Source organism: Chiloscyllium plagiosum, unplaced genomic scaffold (genome assembly GCF_037043375.1).
Source record: "Chiloscyllium plagiosum isolate Xiang-an unplaced genomic scaffold, Cpla_swu_hap1 HiC_scaffold_15, whole genome shotgun sequence".
NCBI classification, from domain to species: domain Eukaryota; kingdom Metazoa; phylum Chordata; class Chondrichthyes; order Orectolobiformes; family Hemiscylliidae; genus Chiloscyllium; species Chiloscyllium plagiosum.
In genome coordinates this window covers 29,604,239-29,627,021 of record NW_028270153.1, presented here as the reverse complement: position 1 = coordinate 29,627,021, position 22,783 = coordinate 29,604,239, and the positions used below count along the sequence as shown (strand labels likewise).

At 40.0% G+C, this 22,783-nt stretch overlaps 1 protein-coding gene across 1 annotated transcript; it reads right to left on the bottom strand.

Moving 5' to 3' along the window:
• Nucleotides 1–251: 251 nt before the first annotated feature.
• commd7 (COMM domain containing 7) lies at nucleotides 252–22,769 on the bottom strand. Its single transcript, XM_043710548.2, has 9 exons — nucleotides 22,459–22,769; nucleotides 14,044–14,097; nucleotides 12,873–12,975; nucleotides 5,565–5,621; nucleotides 5,440–5,477; nucleotides 4,438–4,528; nucleotides 1,890–1,939; nucleotides 638–686; nucleotides 252–551 (listed from the first exon to the last, which is right to left on the bottom strand). Exons 1-9 carry the CDS (start codon nucleotides 22,540–22,542, stop codon nucleotides 475–477), a joined length of 603 nt encoding a protein of 200 aa, XP_043566483.2. The 5' UTR covers nucleotides 22,543–22,769; the 3' UTR covers nucleotides 252–474.
• Between the last annotated feature and the right edge of the window lie 14 nt (nucleotides 22,770–22,783).

The following is a 22,783-nucleotide window of genomic DNA, read 5'->3' as shown; positions in this document are numbered from 1 at the left end:
TTTATGATAATAATCTCCCTCAGAGGGAGATGCTAATTTTAACTTTACAATCAAAAAGAGCTTGTAGTATAGGCAAACTGTTTCTTTATGGACAGGGTTAGCAGGCAAATCAGATCTTCAAAGCATTTCACTGATAGTGATTTTAAGCCAGTCCCATATCATTACACATTGTGAGCTGAGTGTGCCAGTGTGGGAAAATGTAGAAAGGAGTATAATTCTTACACAGCAGTAAAAACAATGACCTAATAATATACACTTGGCACAGAATAATTTTATTTACATAATTGTTAAACTATGCTAACATTTATAACCGATAAAGGCAACAGGTGCTTCCTGAACACGATTCACTATCAATTCAAAAGTTATAAATAATGAAGATTTATTGCACTTGAATGTACAAATGGATTTTTTGAACAAGTAGAAAATGAGCTTTGTTTATAGTTCAAACAATTTGATGAATAATGATGCAGCAATTTAACTGAAACATTCAAGGCTAGCCTTGGCTTGTTCCATTTCATGTAAGAAGTTATAGAACTGTGGTAAAGTCAACTCTAAATAAAGAAAAATAAAATATATTAGTGAATATACATACTAGATTAAGGAATTAAAAAAATTGAATTAATATGTATTCACTAACCCATGTAAACATTTTCACTCTTGTTCCCCTTCTTTATAACAAATTTTAACTGAAATGAGAGAAACATTCACTGGAAATAAGATGACAAATTACACAATGAAGCCAATGTAAATAATGAACAATTCCAGTTCAATTCATAGATGATTCAGTCAATATGGTAAATAATGGCTGGTTAATGATTACTCATGAATTATAAGCTACAAGATAAAGAAACTCAAGTAACGTTCAGTGGTATAGCACTTCTCTGCAAAAGATGTGGTTTAAGCTTTTGCAACAACCTTAAACCAGAAGTGCTGAGTGGATAATCCATCTTGGCTTCTCTGCAGATTGCCAGCTTCTTCAGCAAGGGGTTGAAAGACCATGATGAGTAGGTGGGAATGTAGATGTGAAGTTACAACGGGATCAGCTATGATCTGATTGAATGGCAGAACTGGCTTGAGGGGCTCAACGGCCTACTCCTGTTCCTGATTCTTAGGTTTGTATGTAACTCACATTGTGCTTTGAGGTAATGTAGCTGAGGAGTAGCTTGTTGGTGAAAAACAAGAGGTGCAAAGGACAGATCCTTGTGTAACACTAAGTTAAAATGTGGAAGCAGGAAGACAAGCTAGTGTTAGTGATTCTCTGGCTACAACTGTGCAGATAGGAATGTAACTAAATGAATGCAGTCCCACACAACTGATGATGACAAAGAATATTGATGCTGAAGCAATATGTTGTAGCTACATGATCTAAAGCTAACAATGATAATATAATGATCAAAGTTATGGTATTTACATTACTTATAAATTGCAAGGTACATTATGACTCTCAAACTCAGCTTTAAACATTAAAAGAAAAGACACTGCCAAGACTTGCTTAAAGTAAATATGCTATTCCTCTTACATAGCGTTTCAATAGAAATTATAAAGGATGAGAAGTATTCTCATGAATTAGAACATAGAACATAGAACATAGAAGAATACAGCACAGTATAGGCCCTTTGGCCCTCGATGTTGCGCCGATCCAAGCCCACCTAACCTACACTAGCCCACTATCCTCCATATGCCTATCCAATGCACGTTTAAATGCCCATACTGAAGGAGAGTCCACCACTGCTACTGGCAGGGCATTCCATGAACTCACGACTCGCTGAAATTCTCAGAACTTGGTGTTTAACAATAAAACTGATAGGGGTAGAGTTCCTTGGATTTAATATAAAACATATATTGATGCATGATTATTCATTAAATTTAAAAATAAATAAAACAATTACCTGTAAAAATACGCTGCCAACCTTTTGCAATTCACTGCTCCCTGCTGTTACTGCAAACAACAAAGAAAGTGCAGATGAAGCAACACATCTTGTTTTCTCTTTAACCTAAATGTTCATGCCTTGGGGAAATCTCACATTGAAAGTTTGAATCTTTCTGTACTAAATAACAGCTTACCCTACCCCACCCACTGCAGTCAATGTGCACAAACACAAGTATCAATGATTTGGAGATGCCGGTGTTGGTCTGGGGTGTACAAAGTTAAAAATCACACAACACCAGGTTATAGTCCCAACAGGTTTAATTGGAAGCACTAGCTTTCACAGCACTGCTCCTTCCATAACCACCTGATGAATGAGTGGCCCTCCGAAAGCTAGTGCTTCCAATTAAACCTGTTGGACTATAACCTGGTGCTGTATGATTTTTAACTTTAAACAAGTATCAATGGGGCCCTGGAATAATTCCACAATCTCTATTCCATTTGGCTTCCTCTTATTGGCAAGTACAAGCACAAGAAGTAGAATACCATACTTAGAGTAAAATTAAAACTACCCTACACTTCTTTGCTACAAAAATGTTCCCAAAAGAAGATACAGATTTCATATTAAACAACTGGGGTGGCACAGTGGCTCAGTGGTTAGCACTGCTGCCTCACAGCACCGGGGACCTGGGTTCAATTCCTGCCTCAGTCGACTGTCTCCCGAGTGGAGTTTGCACATTCTCGCAGTGTTCGAGTGGGTTTCCTCCATTGCCCATAGTGTTAGGGGGATGGGTCTGGGTGGGTTACTCTTCGGAGGGTCGGTGTGGACTTGGTGGGCTGAAGGGCCTGATTCCATACTGTAGGGAATCTAATCTAATCTTAACATGATACCTTATTGTGTGCATCAAAACTGCCATAACTACTGGACAGTAAAATTATTGGCATCAGTATAAATATTTTACTGCACATCAATGTTGTATATGTCCGTTGACATGTCAACATTTTCAGACCAATGTTTCAGGCAAAACGTTACGGTATTGACTTTTACAACTGTAATGGGGGAAGCAGTGTCCACACCAGTTTCTTTTTTTGTCTCTTCCTCTCTTTTTAACTAAGGAGTATCAAGGAGCATTGGGATAGGATTGCACTGAGTTGGCACTTACAGGGGACAACTGATGAGGCCTGTGCCTCCACCTCTCACCCCATTCATTCAATTATCCACATTCTTCCTGTTTTAATTGACAAATAGGAAGTGGAGGAATTACAGTATGTATGACATTTTTGAATGAATAATAAATTGAGTTTTTTTTTATGTGATTCCATAGATAAAATCTGACTCTGAATTATTTGGGTTTTGATTCCTGAAAAACTAGTATTCATTTTTAAACACGGTGTAAACATGTTTAGGCCAAAAAATATGGGTTGACTTTTACATTAATACATACACATTGCTGCAATTTTTCTAGCGTGCATGTTAAACATGAAAGCCAAGGCACTCTGTATATATTCCAGTTAACTTTGGGACCTTAGCTTATTACACTGCAAATTGGCAGCTTTTTGTGCAAATATTTAATAAGGTGTGGTGGCAAACAGTAACCATTTGGCATCAAATGAAGCCAACTACAACAGAAAGTTAACGTGTTGTTGTATTACTTCAGACAGTAATGAGATTATTGCTTAGTGCCAATTGCAACTGAAGTGTTTCATTGTCAAAAGTATTTAGGATTTTATACAAAGTTTTTAGCAACTCTGTTCAGCAGTCCAATATTTTGACATGTTCAACAATTCTACTCCACCTGTGTAAATGTAGGGTTCTTCCACAAGCTATCTTTAAGCAACATCAACTGCAGTACAGTTTCCATAGTTCCATCAAGGACAGAAGACGTATTCTTGACTATGATAAAAATCTATGCTAAGACATAGGGGGTGGGTCAAAATGCCTATCAGTTAAATGTTGGGAAGATGGGTACCATGACTTCTGTTCCCCTTCATAAGTCTACTTCCATGCCACTGACTACAATTTCTCTTATCCACTCACTCACACTGAATCAGAATGAGAGAAATCTATTGCTCTATTCAGCCTAAACCTTGGATTCAAACCTTAACATTAAGACTACTTCCTTTAATCTCTTCACTAGTGCTGAAGTTATAGCAAAAAGCCTAGAGTCAAGTCACAATTTGACAGTAGAGTAAGACTACTCGAAGGCAGAAGTTGTCATTCACATTGGAGTCAGGTTGTGTCCTGTTTCCGATTTCTATTGTGCACGTGAAGTGAAACACTTGTAGTTTAAATGGACCTTGGTGCACTAGCTAACTGTTTCTCTACAATTATGATATTATGGTGTTTCCAACAGTTTTAGTAAATGTGTTTGTACAAAATTCCCTTGTGCAATATTCCAATGCTTGTAAAATAACTGGGTTAAATTACTGCACAAAGAAATTTTACAATAATGTTTTTGGTGGGCTAGCAGAATAAATTATGTCCCAAAAAACTCATGTAAACAATACAATACACTATACTTCATATGTATCAAAAAGTCAACTATAGACAAAATGAATTTTAAAATTACCTCCAAATTTCCACTCCATATCTACTAATTGATTGACAGTCAACGTTTGTCCCACTGCCAGTCTTGACAGCACTGCAGAATTCAATTTCCACTGGAAAAACAACATGGAATTATACAATACTCAAAAAGATTATTGTTCATCTTATTCTTTTGTGTTTCTGATAAAGTGCATTGGGCATCTTCTTACACATGAAAAAGCACCAATAATTCAAGTTACTGGCAGCATTTGTGTCAGATAGAATAGCTTATTTTTGGTCAGTTAAAAGGTAAAATTGTCATAGTCTTACTGGACCACAAGGTTACACTCTCATTTGAGACAGACAATTGGTAGTTCTTTAACTTGAGGGTCATGATGCAGGTGAGAGAGAGGTTGAGAAGGACAATCTTTCACGGTAACCTCAGCTGGTGCGGGAATTGAACCCATGCTGCTGGCTTCACTCTGCATCATAAACTAGCCATCCAGTTAACCCCCTAAGCTAAATATAAATGCGAATCACTTCAAAATGTAAATGTGAAACCTTCAACCAAAGGGACTGAAATTCAAAATGGCCTCTGATCTCATCTGAGCACCATCGATTTAAACTGTGATTCTAGAATTTATTCTCATCAGCATTAGACTGCTATAATAATACAGATGATATTACAATATCCAAACAACAGAATTATGCATTTCTGTGGACTGAACATGTTAAGAAAATATATATGCTTGTATTCCTTTGCAATGTGTCCACTTCATGGTATTAAGCAATACAATTTTGGTCACAGTCCTTTAGACATCTTCTTTGCCTTTTCCTTACTGGGTTTGTTGGGCAGGAATGTGAGAGTAGGACTAATCAGTAAATTTTTCAAGATGGTTGTGTGAGTATCTGGGTAACTGGGTAGGAGACATGATTGCAGCCTGGAAATGAACACATACTCTTCTTTTCAATTTAGGTTAAATCTGAGACAGTCATGGTTACATTTTAAAAATTATACAAGTTGGAGCAAAATAAAAAAATTTACCTGATCTGCAAAGCATCCAGCCTTCTCTTCATTTAGCCCTTTATGAACAAGGAGGAAATACATTTTTAATACTTAAGGGGAAAGAATTTCATGGAGTAGTTTAATGAGGGTTGAATGCAACCTACCCAGAGTAACAAAATCAGTCTTGACATGGTCAGCTGTCAAATTCCTTTTCAAGGCACCTGTTGGGAAGTGGAATATATTTTAATTTCAAGAGAATATTCCTGTTGAGTTATCTATAATCATTGAATTTCATGTTGATTTCCCTGTTCTTATCCAGTTTAGTCAACTGGTTATGGCAAGACTTTTTTGACTCTGTGCTACATAAATACATACCACTGAGCCTTAGGTACCTGTTAAAATTTAATTCCGCTTTGGTTTAATATTCATATCTATCAAGTTTAGGTATTGATGTTGCAATAAGCTAAACATGCTCAGATCATGCCTTTCTAAACCTCCAAATCATGACATTCATATATGGCAGAGAGGAAATAAATATAAACATAAGTGAGCTGAGGGCTTGTGCTTCAAGGTCTAGAGTTGCATGGCTCAGAAGCCATAATATGGTCACCTATTGGATTACAGGATGCAAAGACAGCAAACAACACAGGCAGAGAGACAGGTAGTGTGGAAGAAGTGGAAAGGTTGCAGAAGGACTTGGACAGGCTAGGAAAGGTAGGATGGAAAACATAGTGCTTTTTGAAAAGTGAGGTTATGCATTTTGACAGGGATTGTACAAGACTAAAAGAAAAGGCTTATAAGGTAGCTGGATACAGTAATATATCGGATGATTGAAAAGTTTTTAGAATACACTAAATGACAACCAACAAATCGATAAGGAAAGGAAGAACAGAATACAAATGATCTAGCAAAACACAAAAATAGACTGTAAAAGCTTCTACAAGTATGAATAAAGGAAATGTATAGCGAAGACAAATTGTGGGTCCATTAAAAGCAGAGTTAAGAGAATTTATAATGGGAAAATACTGAAATGACAGAGAAGCTAAATGATTACTTCATGAATGGTTTACTGAAGAAGAAACAAGAAATTTCCTAGATTCAGAGATTCAAGAAACTAGAGAGAATGTGGAGTTCAAGTAAATTAAATGTTAGTAAGAAAGTAGTATAGAAAAATTTGGGGTTGAAAGTGTTAAGATCCAGGGAACTTAACAGTCTACAATCCCAGAATGTTGAAAGACACGGCTTTTGCAATTGTTGATACATCGGTAATCATCTGCTAAAATTTCATAGATTCTGGAATGATTCTTGCAGATTGGAAATTGCAAATGCAACCTACTATTTAAGAAAGAAAGAAACAAAGGATAAACAGGGACCTGCAGATCTGTCAGTCTTATAGCAGTAGTAGGGATAATACAGAGTCTATAATAAATGATGTGATAATTGAATGTGTGGATAACAATCTGTTTGTGCATGGATTTACAAATGCAAAAATTGTGTTTCAAAAATTTGAGGATCTTACGAATAAATTTAATAATGGAGAGTTGGTGGATGTTATTTATTCGGACTTTCAAAAGGTTTTTTGATAAGAATCAGAGAACCCCACAGAGTGTAAAGAGGCTATTCAGCCCATAAAGTCGGCATCAACCCTCCAAAGACAATCCGCTCAGACCTAGCCCCCGCCCTATCCCCACAACTCCACATTTACCATGGCTAATACACCTAGCCTGCACATACCTGGACACTAATTGTCAGGGCAATTTAGCACTGACAATCTACCTAACCTGCACATCTTTGGATTGTGGAAAGAAACTGGAACACCTGGACAAAAACCCATGCAGACGCAGGGAGAACATGCAAACTCCACACTGGTGCAATAAGGCAGCAGTGCTAACCATTGAGCCACCATGCTGTACTCCCACAGGATGTCTGGTTATCAAAATGAAAGCACATGACATAGGAGATACCGTCCTGGCATGGATTAAGAATTAGCTAACAGACAGAAAACAGACAGTAGGAATAAATGGGGCAATCTCACATTGGCAGAATGTAACGACTGAGGTTCTGCAAGGATCAAATACTTGCACTCAAGCTGTTCACAATATATGTCAATAATTTTGAATTGGGGGCCACATACGCTATTTACAAATTTGCAGATAATATAAAGGAAATTATTTTATGAAGAAGGTGTGAAATGTTTTCATGAAGATTTGGAAAAGTAAGGCAGATGGAGTATTATCTGGGGAGAAAAGTCAGGTTGGTAGGAACAACAGAAGTGAAAAATGTGATGCTGGAAAAACACAGCAGGCCAGGCAGCATCTTAGGAGGAGAATCGACGTTTCGGGCATAAGCCCTTCTTCAGGAATTGTAGAGGGAGGAGGAGAGCTTCTTCAAAGTAGGCGTCCTTGCAAGAGGATTCGCAGTAGGTTAAGATCAACTAGGAGAAAGTGAGGACTGCAGATGCTGGAGATCAGAGTTGAAAAATGTGATGCTGGAAAAACACAGCAGGCCAGGCAGCATCCGAGGAGCAGGAGAATCGACGTTTTGGGCATAACCCCTTCTTCAGGAACTACAGAAGTGCAGAGTATTTCTTAAATGGAGAGAAATTGGAAAGGAGAGATGTGCAAAAAGACTGAGGTATCCTTATCAATAAGTCTCTAAAGGATGGCATGTAGGTGCAGCAAGCTATTAGGAAGACTAGTGGAATGTTAGCTTTTATAACAAGGTAATTTGAGTGCATTAGTATTGAAATTTGCATTAATTGTTTGGGATGTTGTTTCGACTGCACCTGAGGTACTGTGTTCAGTTTTGTTCTTCTTATTTCGGGAAAGTATTACTGCCATTGATGAAGCATAAGGAAGATTCTCCTTGGATGACAGGACTAACCTGTAATGAGAGTTTGGGCAAAGTAAGTCTATATTCTCGAGTTTCAAGAATTAGAGGTGATCTCATTCAAACCTACAAAATAAGGTAAGTACAGTATAGAAGTTAATTGTCTAAATTGGGCAAGGCAAATTTCAATACCATTAGACAGGATCTGGCAAAGACCGACTGGAAGAAACTACTTGTAGGTAAGTTTACATGTGGTAAGTTTACATGTGGAAAGTAGAAGTCATGAAAAAGTCGCATAGTGAAAATTCAGGGCCAGCGTGTTCCACCAAGTGTGAAGGGCATAGTCAGCAAGTCCAGGGACCCCTGGATCAAGGGATATTGAGAATTTGATAACGAAGGAAGAATATGTTAGATACGGAATATTAAAAACAGTGGTTGGCCTTCAAAAATATCAAGAGTGTGGGGATGATTAAAAAAGAAATTAAGAGAGCAAAGAGGGGCTACCAAATATCTTTGGCAGATAGGATTAAGGAAAATCCACAAGGCATTTTATAAATATTTTAAGAGTATAAGGATTACTGAAAAGAATGGTGCCTCTCTGAAACCAAAGGGACATGGAGCCAGAGGATGCAGATGAGGTCTTAAATTAATATTTCTCAACTACATTCAAAAAGGAGAAAGACCTTGTTGATGGAGGGTTTCAGTTGGGATGGTGACGTTCTAGAATACATTAAAATTAATGACGAGAATTAGACATTATATGGATAGTGCACTTGATGTGGTTTACATGGACTTCAGTAAGGCATTTGATAAGGTTCCAGACGGAAGGCTGGTCCAAAAGGTGGCAGCTCAAGGGATTGAAGGCAAGTTGGCAAACTGGATCTAAAATTGTCTTACAAATAGGAGGCAAAGGGTGATGGTGGAGGACAGTTTTTGTGATTGGAAGCCTGTGATCAGTGGTGTGCAATAAGGACTGGTGCTGGGACCCTTGATGTTTGTTGCGTATATTAACAACTTGGATATGAACACAGAAGGTATAATTAGTAAGTTGGAAGTGATATGAAAATTGGTGGGGATGTTGACATTGAGGAGGTTGGTCTCATGCTGCAGTCTGACATTGATCAGCTGGTAAACTGGGAAGAGCAATAGCAGTTGGAATTTAATCCTGAAAAGTGAGATGTCGAATAGGGAAAGAATATATTCAATGAACGGTAGGTTCCAGAGAATATGGAGGAACAAAGGGATGTTGATGTATAAGAACAGAGATCCCAGAAGAATCACAGAACCCCTACAGTGTGGAAGCAGGCCATTTGGCCTATTGAGTCCACACTGACCCTCCGATGAGCATCCCACCCAGACCCCCCCGCCGATTTATCCCTGTAACCCTGCATTCCCATGGTTAATGCACCAAACATACACATCCCTAGACACTATGGGCAATTTAGTATGGCCAATTTATTTAGATCTGCATGTCTTTGGACTATAAGAGGAAATCAGAGCACCCAGAGGGATCTTATGCAGATATGGGGAGAATGTGCAAACTCCACATAGTCACCTGAGGTATCAGCACACTGTTAGATTGGGTGTAGACATCATACGGGATGCTTGCCTTCATTAGCCAGGCTGTAGAATATGGAAGGTAAAAACAATGATTGCAGATGCTGGAAACCAGATTCTGGATTAGTGGTGCTGGAAGAGCACAGCAGTTCAGGCAGCATCCGAGGAGCAGTAAAATTGACGTTTCGGGTAGAACATGGAAGCAAAGAATCTTGTTATAACTTTATAAAACATTGGTTAGGCCACAGATGGGATACTGTGCCCAGTTCTTGTCACCACACTATTAGAAGGATAATGATCGCACAGGAGAGGATGCAGAAGGATTCACCAGGATGTTGCCTGGGATGAAAAGTCTCAGTTATGAGGAGAGACTGGATAGGCTGGGTCTGTTTTCATTGAAGCAGATGAAGCTGAAGTGGGGACCTGATTAAAGTATACAAAATAATGACAGTAGCATAGATAGTGAAGATAGTGAAGATATTTTCCCCAATGGCAAGCATGCCTGAGATCGGAGGGCACAAGTTTAAGATGAGGAGTGAATGATTTAGAGGTGATTTGAGAAAAAAATGTTTTAAACACGAGAGGGTGGAAGGTTTTGCCTGAAAGGATGGTGGCGGCAGATACTTTCACAATATTTAAACATCTCGATGATTATGTAAAATGCCAGGGCATAGTAGCTATGGACCAAGTGCAGGTAAATGGGATTAGAGTAGTTTGGTGTTTATTGGTCGACATAGACATGATGGACTAAAGGGCCTGTTTCTTTGCTATGACTCTTTGAAAATACTTGGAGACAGACAGATCAGATATTTCCCTTGGTTGGGGAGTCTAGACTCAGGGGCATAATTTAAAAATAAATAGGATGCCATTTAAGACCACAAAGAGAAGTTATTTCACTCAGGGTTAGGAATCTTTGGAATTCTCCACTCCAGACGTCTGTGAAAGCTCAGTCTTTGAGTATAATTAAAGTAGAGGTTATTAAATGTTTGATTATCAATGGTTTAAATGTTTATGGGTATAGTGTAGGTAAAAGGCATTAAAATATTCAATCAACCATGATTAAATGATACAGCAGGCTCAACATGCTGAAAGGCCTACTCCTGTTCATATATTCCTAATTATTCTCTTCAACACTGATATGTAAAACATACTTTTCAAATATATGTAAAATGTTGTTTTTCCCCTCACAGGCAAGAATAATTTTGAATAGCTGTAGAATTTGCCAGAAACTCAGCAGATTAACATTTTTAAATATTAATTAATTAATTAATTAATTCATTCATTCATTCAACTCTGCTGACCAAGGCCTGTCCAAAGATGGTGTGATAGATTGAACTGCTGGTTTCCTATCCAGCTACAGATGAGGAAAATAATCAGTTTATTGTAATATCTGGTAAGGGGACGAAAGGTATTCTACGAGGGGCAGAGCCGTTATATTAGATACTAAAGGCTGAGCAAAAAGATTGAACACTTAGACCAGTGACAGATATAACAAAATATTGTGGATGCTAGAAACCTGAAATAAAAACAAAGTGCTGGAGAAACTCAGCAGGTCAATTTTGACTATTCTGAAGAAAGGTTCTATTGGACTCGAAATATTATGTCAGTTCCTATCTCCACAGATGCTGCCAGTTCAGAAGTTTTCCAGGACTTTTTAGTTTAATAATAGCACAGTGACAGAGATAGTCTAGCAAGTTTTGCTTTTTACGGTTTTAAAAGGATGTTTTCTGAAATTAATTCAATGTAACATGGGACTTACACAGTTATTTTTTTATGTTCATTTGCTGACTCTAAGTTAAAGCAATCTGGTAATTTAGTCACCTATATTGTTTATCAGCCTTTTAAAAGATTAGAGAAGTGCATTTGGTCATAAACTTGAGTTTATAATGCCTAGTTCACATAACACAAATGTTTACTGTAACAGCCTCAGGTCAGGCTATTGCATGACTAGATCTTAAAGGCATTAGGTTAACTCCTAATCATGAGGCATTTAAAGAAAAAAAAAATCACTCGTGGGACGTGAGCATAGCTGGTTGGGCAGCATTTATTGCCTATACCCAGTTGCTCTTGAGAAAGTGTTGGTGAGCTGCCTTCTTGAACTGTTGCAGTGCTGTAGTTTGATGACAATGTCCTTAGGGAGGGAATGCCAGAATTTTGACCCAGGAACCGTGATGAAATGGCAATATATTTTGAAGTCATGATGGTGAGTGGTTTGAAGGGGAATTTGCAGGTGGCGATGTTCCTGCATATCTGCTGCCCTTGCCCTTCAACATGGAAGTGGTTGTGGTCTGGAAGGTCCTGTCTAAGGATCTTTGGTGAATTTCTACAGTGCATCTAGTAGATAGTACACACTGCTGTTAATGAGCAGTTGTAGAGGGAGAAGATGCTTGTGGATGTGGTGCCAATCAAGTGAGCTGCCTTGTCCTGGATAGTATCAAGCTTTTTAAGGTTGTTGGAGCTGCACCCATCTAGGAAGTGGGGAGTATTCCATCATACTCCTAACCTGTACCTTGTAGATAGTGGACAGGCTTTGGGTAGTTAGGAGGTGACTTCCTGATTCCCCAAAGCCTGACTGCAGTTTTCCTAGCAACTAATGTACTCTTGTTGCCAGTTGAGGCAACAAGAGTACATTATTGCAAGCCCAGTTGAGTTTCTTGTCAATGGTAATCCACAGGATATTGATATTGGGGGAATGGAGCGATGGTAATCCCATCGGATATCAAGGTGAAGTGGTTAAATTCTCTCTTATGGTCATTGCCTGACGTTTGTGTGGTGAGAATTTTACTTGCTACTTGAAAGCCCAAGCCTGGATATTATCCAGATCTTGTTGCATTTCAATACAGAGTGCTTATTGCAAATGCTGCTGAACATTGACTGTGCAATGTGAACATCCTCACATCTGACTTTATGATGGAGGGAAGGTATTTGGGATAAATTGGTGGATGAGAACAGAGAATATCAAAACAAAACTTGTACAGCACTGTGAAAGGCCAAATTTTCAAACAGCATTAGATAAATCTCTCCTGCCACAAGAACAATTAGAAAACTCACGGCATGTGACATATACAATTCAAACCATCTCTCACCAGTAGGAACCAAGAGGATGCTTTTCATAATATTTTTCAGTGGGCCTGGGCTCATTCCATTCTGAGAGGCAAACTCACTGAGTTGACTTAATAATCGTTCTGACTGAAAATGAGGAAAAACATAAAATATATTTTGCTCAACAATGCATTTCGGAAATTGCTGCTTTAAACAGTATCATCATAGTAAACAGTCTTCAGCTTTCAGAAGGTGATACAGTGTCAATATAGGGTCAATTATTAGGTTGGTCTGACATGGTAAACGTAAAATATTGCTTCTGAGAAGCCAAAAACAGAGACCGCAATTAATAGCAGGGTGACATAATGGTAATCTTGGGCTGTTCTTCCATTTTACTTAATGCCCAATTCTCTGGAGTCAGCTTCCTTGAATAACCTCTTCGCTGAAGATGATCTGTACTGTAGACATATAACATAGATGTCTGGAAGCAGCTTTGACTTAAAAAACAAGACATCACTGCAAATAGGACATGGACTGTTAAGGACTGTGTTGCAAGTTCGTGCCTGTGATCCACAAAAAAGCAAGATTAAGTTGCCAATTTCAGCCATTCTGCAATGCAACCACTAACTGAGCTTCCTGATAGAAGGCTGGGGTATAACCAATTAGCTGTGCTAGTATACATTTCAGCTGCAGTCTGTGAACCAACTGTCTTACCTTTTAAGCAGTGCTAAAAGAAAACTAGAAGTTGAAGCTTTCCGTTTTGCACTCATCAGAATCTGGACTCAAAAAACACACCTGAAAATAGGACCATTTTTCCTGCCAATATCTTGTGTCCTGGTCTGATGAGTACAAGACAAAAAGCTTCAACTTCTAGTCTCCTTTTACCAATGTTTAAACTCAGTGCTACAAAGGATTGTCTGTAATGTTGCATTACTGTTCTTGATCCCATGCCTTTGATGCTTCAAAAAGGTACAGAAGGAAACTTGAACGAACTGTCATCAATAATGCAAACATTTCTATTGCAGAAGATACTAGGCTAAGTATCCGCAGAAGAATATTTAACACTATTTTAACTAGTCTATTAAAACAAACAAATTAATAATTCACATAAACATATTAAATATAACCATGAACATAAGCATACATGTCTACCTGTGAACATTACCCATACATGTACAGTTACTAGAACTGCTACATTTTTACAGCATTTCTTACCTCGGTGGGTTGTGTAATAAAGCTGAAGATTATCTCGGTCAATGCTGAGAATTGCTGTAAATAAAATTCATGTAATGTAAATGATCTTCACCAGATTACAAACTGATCACAACTCAGCCACATAAATTTTAGAAGTAGTGATGGATTTAAATTTCCTTTAAAAAGTCTAAATTCTATCAACTCAAAAATGTTGCTGCCTCTACCCAAGTGCATTCAACCTTTCAAAGACAGCATTCGTATCCCAACGTTTTCATTGGGTCAACAGCAGAAGAGGAAGAAGTGGATGTTACACACCGAAAGACAAATACAAACTTCTCCCCACAATTTATTTTTCTCACTGGTAAAGAAGCAAAAGAGTAGGTAAGTGAAACCAAATATTATCCAGCGTGATGACTTAACTATACTACTGCAGGAATATTTAAGGTAGCAATAACTTCAAAACTACCCATAGCATAAATAGGAACAAGAAGAAACAAACATTAAATTAGTGAAACTTTGAATCTTTCTATACTATTAAATAAAACACTACTTATCCGTCTGACTTTTTTCCTGTCATCGTTTCCCAGAGTTAGTTCATAGGATTAATCCATGTTTACAGATGAAATATGGATGGCTGACTAGGAAATTCTCCTGTTTTCCAGACTGTATTGGAAAGACTTACAGGCTAACAATCAATCTATTTGGTCACATGATGAGTGCACTTTGAACCCGGGCATGTTGAAGTATAGATGGGCAGGTTCAGAAATAGGGACCTCCAAAATACTGGTACAGTGGCTGGAAAACTGGAAATGTTAAATATCCACATTTTACTTAATAATAATAATCAATGTTATTTTGATTTCTCTAAATGACCAGCATATTTTGGTTAAAAAGAATCAACAGAATTTAATTGCTAATTTATGCTCATTAACAATGGATAAAGTGATTTAGCCCATGCTTTAACTTTTATATGATCTACAATCTTGAGTATACCTATGAATATGCTAAGCTGATTGACTCTCTGACGTTTGTTGCAATACTGAGTCATGGAGAAGAACAGCACAGAAACAGACCTTTCCATGCCGACCAGATGTCCTAACCGAATCTAGTCCCATTTGCCAACACTTGGCCCATATCCCAATAAACCCTTCCTATTCATCTACCCATCCAGATGTCTTTAAATGTAATTATACCAACTTCCACCACTTCTTCGAAGCTCATTCCATACATGCACCATCTGCATGAAAATGTTGCCCCTTAGGTCCCTTTTAAATTTTTCCCCTCTCACTTTAAACCCCTCTAGTTCTGAATTCCCCCATCCCAGGGAAAAGTCCTTGTCTATTTACCCTATCCATGCCCTTCATGAATTTATAAACCTCCATAAGGTCACCCTTCAGCCTCCGACACTCCAGGGAAAACAGTCCCAGTGTATTCAGCCTCTCCCTATAGCTCAAATCCTCCAACCCTGGCAACATTCTGGTAAATCTTTTCTGAGCCCTTTCAAGTTTCTCCCTCTCTTTCTGATAGGAGAGACCAGAATTGCACACAATATTCCAAGAATGTCCTGTACAGTCACAACATGACCTCCCAACTCCTATACTCATTGCTCTGACCAATAAAGGAAAGCATACCAAACACCACCTTCCCTCAAAACTTCTCAAAAATCACTAACCTTCTTCACTATCCTATCTACCTGTGACTCCACTTTCAAGGAGTTATGAACCTGCACTCCCAGATCTCTCAACACTCCCCCAGGACATAGAACATAGAAGAATACAGCGCAGTACAGGCCCTTTGGCCCTCGATGTTGCGCCGATCCAAGCCCACCTAACCTACACTAGCCCACTATCCTCCATATGTCTATCCAATGCCCGCTTAAATGCCCATAAAGAGGGAGAGTCCACCACTGCTACTGGCAGTGCATTCCATGAACTCACGACTCGCTGAGTAAAGAACCTACCCCTAACATCTGTCCTATACCTACCACCCCTTAATTTAAAGCTATGCCCCCTCGTAATAGCTGACTCCATACGTGGAAAAAAGTTCTCATGGTCAACCCGATCTAAACCCCTAATCATCTTGTACACCTCTATCAAGTCACCCCTAAACCTTCTTTTCTCCAATGAAAACAACCCCAAGTGCCTCAGCCTTTCCTCATACGATCTTCCTACCATACCAGGCAACATCCTGGTAAACCTCCTCTGCACCAGTTACAGTGCCTCCACATCCTTCCTATAGTATGGCGACCAAAACTGCACACAATACTCCAGGTGCGGCCGCACCAGAGTCTTATACAACTGCAACATGATCTCAGGACTCCGGAACTCAATTCCTCTACCAATAAAAGCCAGTACGCCATATGTCTTCTTCACCGCACTATTTACCTGGGTGGCAACTTTCAAAGATCTGTGTACATGGACACCAAGATCCCTCTGCTCATCCACACTACCAAGTATCCGACCATTAGCCCAGTACCCCATCTTTTTGTTACTGTTACCAAAGTGAATCACCTCACACTTAGCTACATTGAACTCCATTTGCCAACTTTCTGCCCAGTTCTGCAGCTTATCTATATCCCGCTGTAACCTGCCACATCCTTCCTCACTGTCAACAACTCCACCGACTTTCGTATCATCCGCAAACTTGCTCACCCAACCGTCTAGCCCCTCCTCCAGGTCATTTATAAAAAATGACAAACAGCAATGGTCCCAAAACAGATCCTTGCGGAACACCGCTAGTAACAGCACTCCAAGATGAACCTTTACCATCAACTACTACCCTCTGTCTTCTTCCAGCCAGCCAATTCCTCCAGTCTTCTGGCACTACTCCTGTAGACAACGAGGACATAAAAATCAAGGCCAATGGCTCTGCAATCTCCTCTCTTGCTTCCCAGAGAATCCTAGGATAAATGCCATCAGGCCCAGGGGACTTATCTATTTTCACCCTTTCCAGAATTTCCAACACCTCTTCCCTACATACCTCAAAGCCATTCATTCTACTTAATTGTGACTCAGTATTCACATCGGCAACAATGTCCTATTCCTGAGTGAATACTGACAAAAAGTATTCATTCAGTGTCTCCCCAATCTCTTCAGCCTCCACACGCAACTTCCCACTACTATCCTTGACTGGACCTATTCCTACCCTAGTCATTCTTTTATTCCTGACATACCTATAGAAAACCTTAGGGTTTTCCCTAATCCTACCAACTAAGGACCTTTCATGTCCCCTCCTTGCTGCTCTTAGCTCTCTCTTCAGATCCTTCCTGGCTACCTTATAACTCTCAATCGCTCCAATTGAACCTTCACGCCTCATCTTTACATAGGCCGCCCTCTTCCCTTTAACAAGGGATTCCAATTCCTTATTAAACCACGGCTCCCTCACACGACCCTTTCCTCCCTGCCTGACAGGTACATACTTATCAAGGACACTCAATAGTTGCTCCTTGAACAAGCTCCACATATCAATTACGCCCTTGCCTTGAAGCCTACTTTTCCAAGCCACGCATCCTAAGTCATGCCTCACCGCATCATAATTTCCCTGCCCCCAGCTATAACTCTTGCCCTGCAGTGCACACTTATCCCTCTCCATCACTAGAGTAAAAGTCACCGAATTGTGGTCACTGTCCCCAAATGCTCACCTACCTCTAATTCTAACACCTGGCCTGGTTTGTTACCCAGAACCAAATCCAGTATGGCCTCACCTCTTGTTGGCCTATCTACATATTGTGTCAGGAAACCCTCCTGCTCACATTGGACAAACATCGACCCATCTAACGAACTAGAGCTATAGCTTTCCCAATCAATATCAGGAAAGTTAAAGCCCCCATAACAACCACCCTATTATTTTCACTCTTCTCCTGAATCATCCTCGCAATCCTTTCTTCTACGTCTCTAGGACTATTGGGAGGCCTGTAAAAAACTCCCAACAGGGTGACCTCACCTTTCCTATTCCTAACCTCAGCCCAAACTACCTCAGATGGTGAGTCTTCATCCATCGTCCTTTCCACCGCTGTAATACTATCTTTGACAAGCAATGCCACACCTCCCCCTCTTTTACCCCCACCTCTGACCCTACTAAAACATTTAAACCCTGGAACCTGCAACAGCCAATCCTGTCCCTGTTCTACCCATGTCTCCGTAATAGCCACAACATCGAAATCCCAGGTACCAACCAACGCTGCAAGTTCACCTACCTTATTTCGTATACTTCTTGCATTGAAGTATACACACTTCAAGCCACTTTCCTGCTTACAGGCACCCTCCTTTGAGATTGATGCCATGTTCCTAACCTCCCTACACTCCAGGTCCTGCACCCTAAAGCTACAGTCTAGGTTCCCATGCCCCTGCAGAGTTAGTTTAAACCCCCCCAAGGGCACTAGCAAACGTCCCCCCAAGGATACTGGTGCCCCTCAGGTTCAGGTGTAGACCATCCTGTTTAAAGAGGTCCCACCTTCCCCAGAAAGAACCCCAGTTATCCAAATACCGGAATCCCTCCCTCCTGCACCATCCCTGTAGCCACGCATTTAACTATTCTCTCTCCCTATTCCTCGACTCTCTATCACGTGGCACGGGTAACAAACCAGAGACAACAACTCTGGTCGTTCTAACTCTGAGCTTCCAACCTAGCTTCCTGAAAGCCTGCCTAACATCCTCAGCCCTCCTCCTACCTATGTCATTGGTGCCAATTGGACCTTACCATTAAGTGTATAAGTCCTGCTCTGATTTGCCATTCCAAAATGCAGCACCTCACATTTATCTAAATTAACAGCTATGATATTTTTAGATATTTAAAACATACATGTAAACATGGAGTTTCCAGAATATTGAGCAGGATAATGTAACAATCGAGATTTAAGCAGAGTTTACTGTTTAACTTTTCCACAATAGTAAACAAGCAGGAAAGTTGGTATTGCTTGCAATTGCATCTTTAGTATCAAGGTGAATGGTTACGTATATATTCAGTAAGTGATAAATTTCTAAAAGTGATCACAAGCGACCTCCAAGGTGTCACCTAAGGCAGACAATTCCCAAACGCATTCAAAACCCATTACACAGCTACCCAAGGCTTCACTTAAGTACAATGCAGCCCATTCTCTCACTAGCACCATTATGGAGCAGATGACAGGCATTCTAAAGATGAGGTTCAATTACAGTGTGCCACATAATGTCAGCATGCTTTGCTCTGCACTGCCGGATTAGGCACAGAGGGGATGTGGTGGACCCTGAAGAACCAGGGGAATGGCAGAGTCTTCTGAGGATAAGTCAATGACTGGGAGGAACATCACCATGACATAGCAGTATGTGTCAAGGGCAACAAGCCAGACAAGACTTCATTGACATATGCTACAAATAGTTGAGTGGAGACATAATTCAGCGGTTGTCGATTTATCGGTTATCCAAAGACAAACAGCCCCTGTTTAGGCCCCAAAGCAAATGTACTTTTTTTGCTTTTCCTGTTATGTTGGACAAGTTAACATTACTAACTGACTGAAGGATTTACAGTACCTAATCCTTCCAAATTCAAAATAACAAAGTTATGTTCCAATGGGCATTGGGGAAAGAGGAGCACTCCTTCAAACAAAGTTCTAACCTTGTAATGTGCAGGAAAGAGTAACTTTCAATTGATTGTGGGTTCTAAAACTAAACTGAAAGTCAATCAGACAGGTGATGATTTAAAGTGCAAATATATTTACTGGTGTGCATTCCTATTTACAAGTAAATGTTCCCTGTACCATCCATATGCCCTCAGCAGGTTTTCCTTTTTTTCTTGCCCTCCCATCATGCCTAGATGCAGCCCTGATGTCCTCAGCTGAAGGAGCCTACCCTACTGTGGAACTTGTTGTCCTTGAAGATTCAGATCGATGGCCCCAACAGCATTTGTAGCAAAAGGGCTAGACAGTGTTCTATTAAGATGCAGACTCACACTCACAGGGTTTTGTGGTCACAAGCAGGCTGGAAGTGGAGAGGCAGCTGTCTTTGTAATAAAAGTCTAGAGAGGCCTGCTTGTGTTTCCTCTTTTGTTCGGGTGCTTGCTGGTACCACCCTGTCTCCTTTACAGGTTAAGGTATGTAGAATGAGGGAGAGGTCCCTCATCCCCTGTTGCTCTGCTGTTCATGCACAGCACCAAAGCAAAAGCTTGAGAATTCAGCTGTGTGCATCTCCAGACATTTCTGAGCATTTTGCTGGACCTAGCTTTCCATGATTGTCAACAGTCTATCCATAGAAACTGCCACATGTAACCATGCCAAATTCAGCCACCATAACACTAATGAACTTTCCCAACTTTGATCCAGTTTGCCTATTACGTCTGACAAACCTGCCTGCTGCTCGTGCATTAGCACAAAGTTATTAATGGCTGACATCACAGTGTCATCTAATGGTTGGGGCTGAGGAGGTGCTTAGTCTCTGGCAGTCCTATGAGTGCTAACCACCTGGCAATTTCTTCCTGAGCCAGTGGCAAAGATGTAAAAGAATGTGTTCCAGAAATAAAAACCCATCAAGATGAAAGTATCTGAATTTGTTCAGGGTGTAGGATGCCAGTGCAGCCTGAGGATCTTCCTCAGAAGTGGAGGTGGTGCTGTGTGGGTACAGCTGGTGCCTACTTAAGGCAAGAAGGGAAATTAGTTGCACAATATGGATAGAAGGTTGAGAATGTTAAGAATTCCTTCAGTGGTGTTAATTGTGAGACCAGCCTTGCATAATGAAGCTTATTTGGTTGCATTAATATGGAAGTCTCAGCATCACAATCACATGAGCAGTGACAGTCTGCAAGTCAAGGATCTTCTTCTTGATTGGTGGAAAGGAGGGGTGTCAGAGGAGAGAAATGTGGACTTTTTTTCCCCTGTAATGAGACAAACTGAAGGTGTGTGATGAAAATGACTTAGAATTACGCATGGTGATGCAGGAGAAGCAAAGCTGATGAAGTGTCCGAGTGCGTGAGTAGGATGCACAGAGAGCAGGAAGCCTTTGTATTTGGTGAAGGGATAAGGTTAGTAATAATAATTGAGAAAAAATGCTGCATGCAATAGCAAGAGTGGTAGACCATGTGCCTTGGTGGGAAGTGTGTGCAGTGGCAGAGTTAGAGTTGGGATAGGATAGCAGAGGGTTGGTGTTGGTACTCACCTTCACAAAGCATAGAATGTAATTAACCTGCTGAAGATACTATTGCACTTTTTTTTTAAACCACAGACCTAGGTGGCTATTTCAGACTAGGCTGGCAGTATCTAGTGGTGTGGTCTCCCTTGTTGGCACATTACTCCTTTCCACCATTGAATCCACCAGCACCTCCAACACCCTGCCCGTTAAATTGGGTGTCAACCTTCCTTTCTCAGACATCTTCTTTCGTGTTGTGCAGCAACACACTGTGAAGGGCAGTTAATAGTTTGTGGGCATGTGAATTGGTATGCAGCTGGTGTTTAAATATGGCATCCTCAACATGAACATCAGAAGGTCCCAGCGAGCAGTTTCTCATCTGCTGACCACAACACTGCACAACGGCACAGTGGAGCCTGAATGCATAATTAATAATGTGAGCAGAGGAGAACTGCTTGAGAAAACACAAGGGAATTCACTGAAATGGTCATATCCAAAATTATGGAAAGAATCTGCTTGTTACTTCTCTTGAAGGTTCCTAATATTTTCTATTAAAAGACACTGTTCTCCTGCAGGTAGCTGGCAGTCTTCTACATATTAGGATATTGGATTGAATTGGGCTGGACTGGATGGTGATTAATCACCAAGAATTTCAGTATTTGCAGAGATCTTTTTTCAGAAAAGCATTCAAACAGGATTGAAAACTTTCCAAACCCAGTAGCTGCTGAGACAAGGAAGAGGGTAGAACAAATGACAATACATTAGAAATGTAATTATCTACTAATCTTGCAGTTTACCACAGTAAATTAAAATACATTGTGTCTCCTTTTGAGCAATTTTCCAGTTTCAATACAATGAAACAATTACAATGTGACGATTACTTTTTTTTAAAGATAGACTCGGCATCCAGGTTTATTTTAGTCATTTTCAAACGGATGACAGCTGTTAAGGGCTGTAATGAATTTCTATGGAAATATAATTGACTTGTGGTCGAACAGATGTAATTTCATGATTTCAATCACTCAATCTTATCAGTAGTTATGAAGGACAAACACCCAGAAGATTTGGTTTCTATTTTCACTATACAGACTATGGCCGGCCTGCTCTGTTTGTTTTTCAAATATTTAATGCTTTAGTTTTAGATTTCCAGTTGATCTCCGACCACTTCCATGTGCTTAAATGAATTACTAATACGCACGTCCATTGCTGATCGTAAATGTCATTCCTATGACGTTCTTGATGTTTACTAGATATGTTATTGGATCTGAAGCCTCTTCCTGCAAATTCAAACACTCACATTCACTAAACAATATTAAAAATGACTTCCATTCACAGCAGTTACCTGGCTGGAGAGTTTATTAAGTGTCTGGATGTCGTTCAACACACAATCCGGTACAGGGTCCCCGCTGAAATGCAACTTGTGCATCTTCCCCTTCACTGCCTCTGGTCTTGCTCCTTCCAGCCAGAGTGAAGAGCAGGAAGGAGACGGGATGGCCTGCAGCTCACAGCCCGCACTTTCGACACACTCGAGGAGAGTGGGCTTGTGCACAGAGAGAGAAACAGAAAGTAAACGCGGAACCTGCAAATAGCATGGAATAAATTCGAAAACATTTTATAACGAGGTTCAGGTGCTTCCCCAGCCAGCTGAAAGCAGGCCGTGCCTTTGG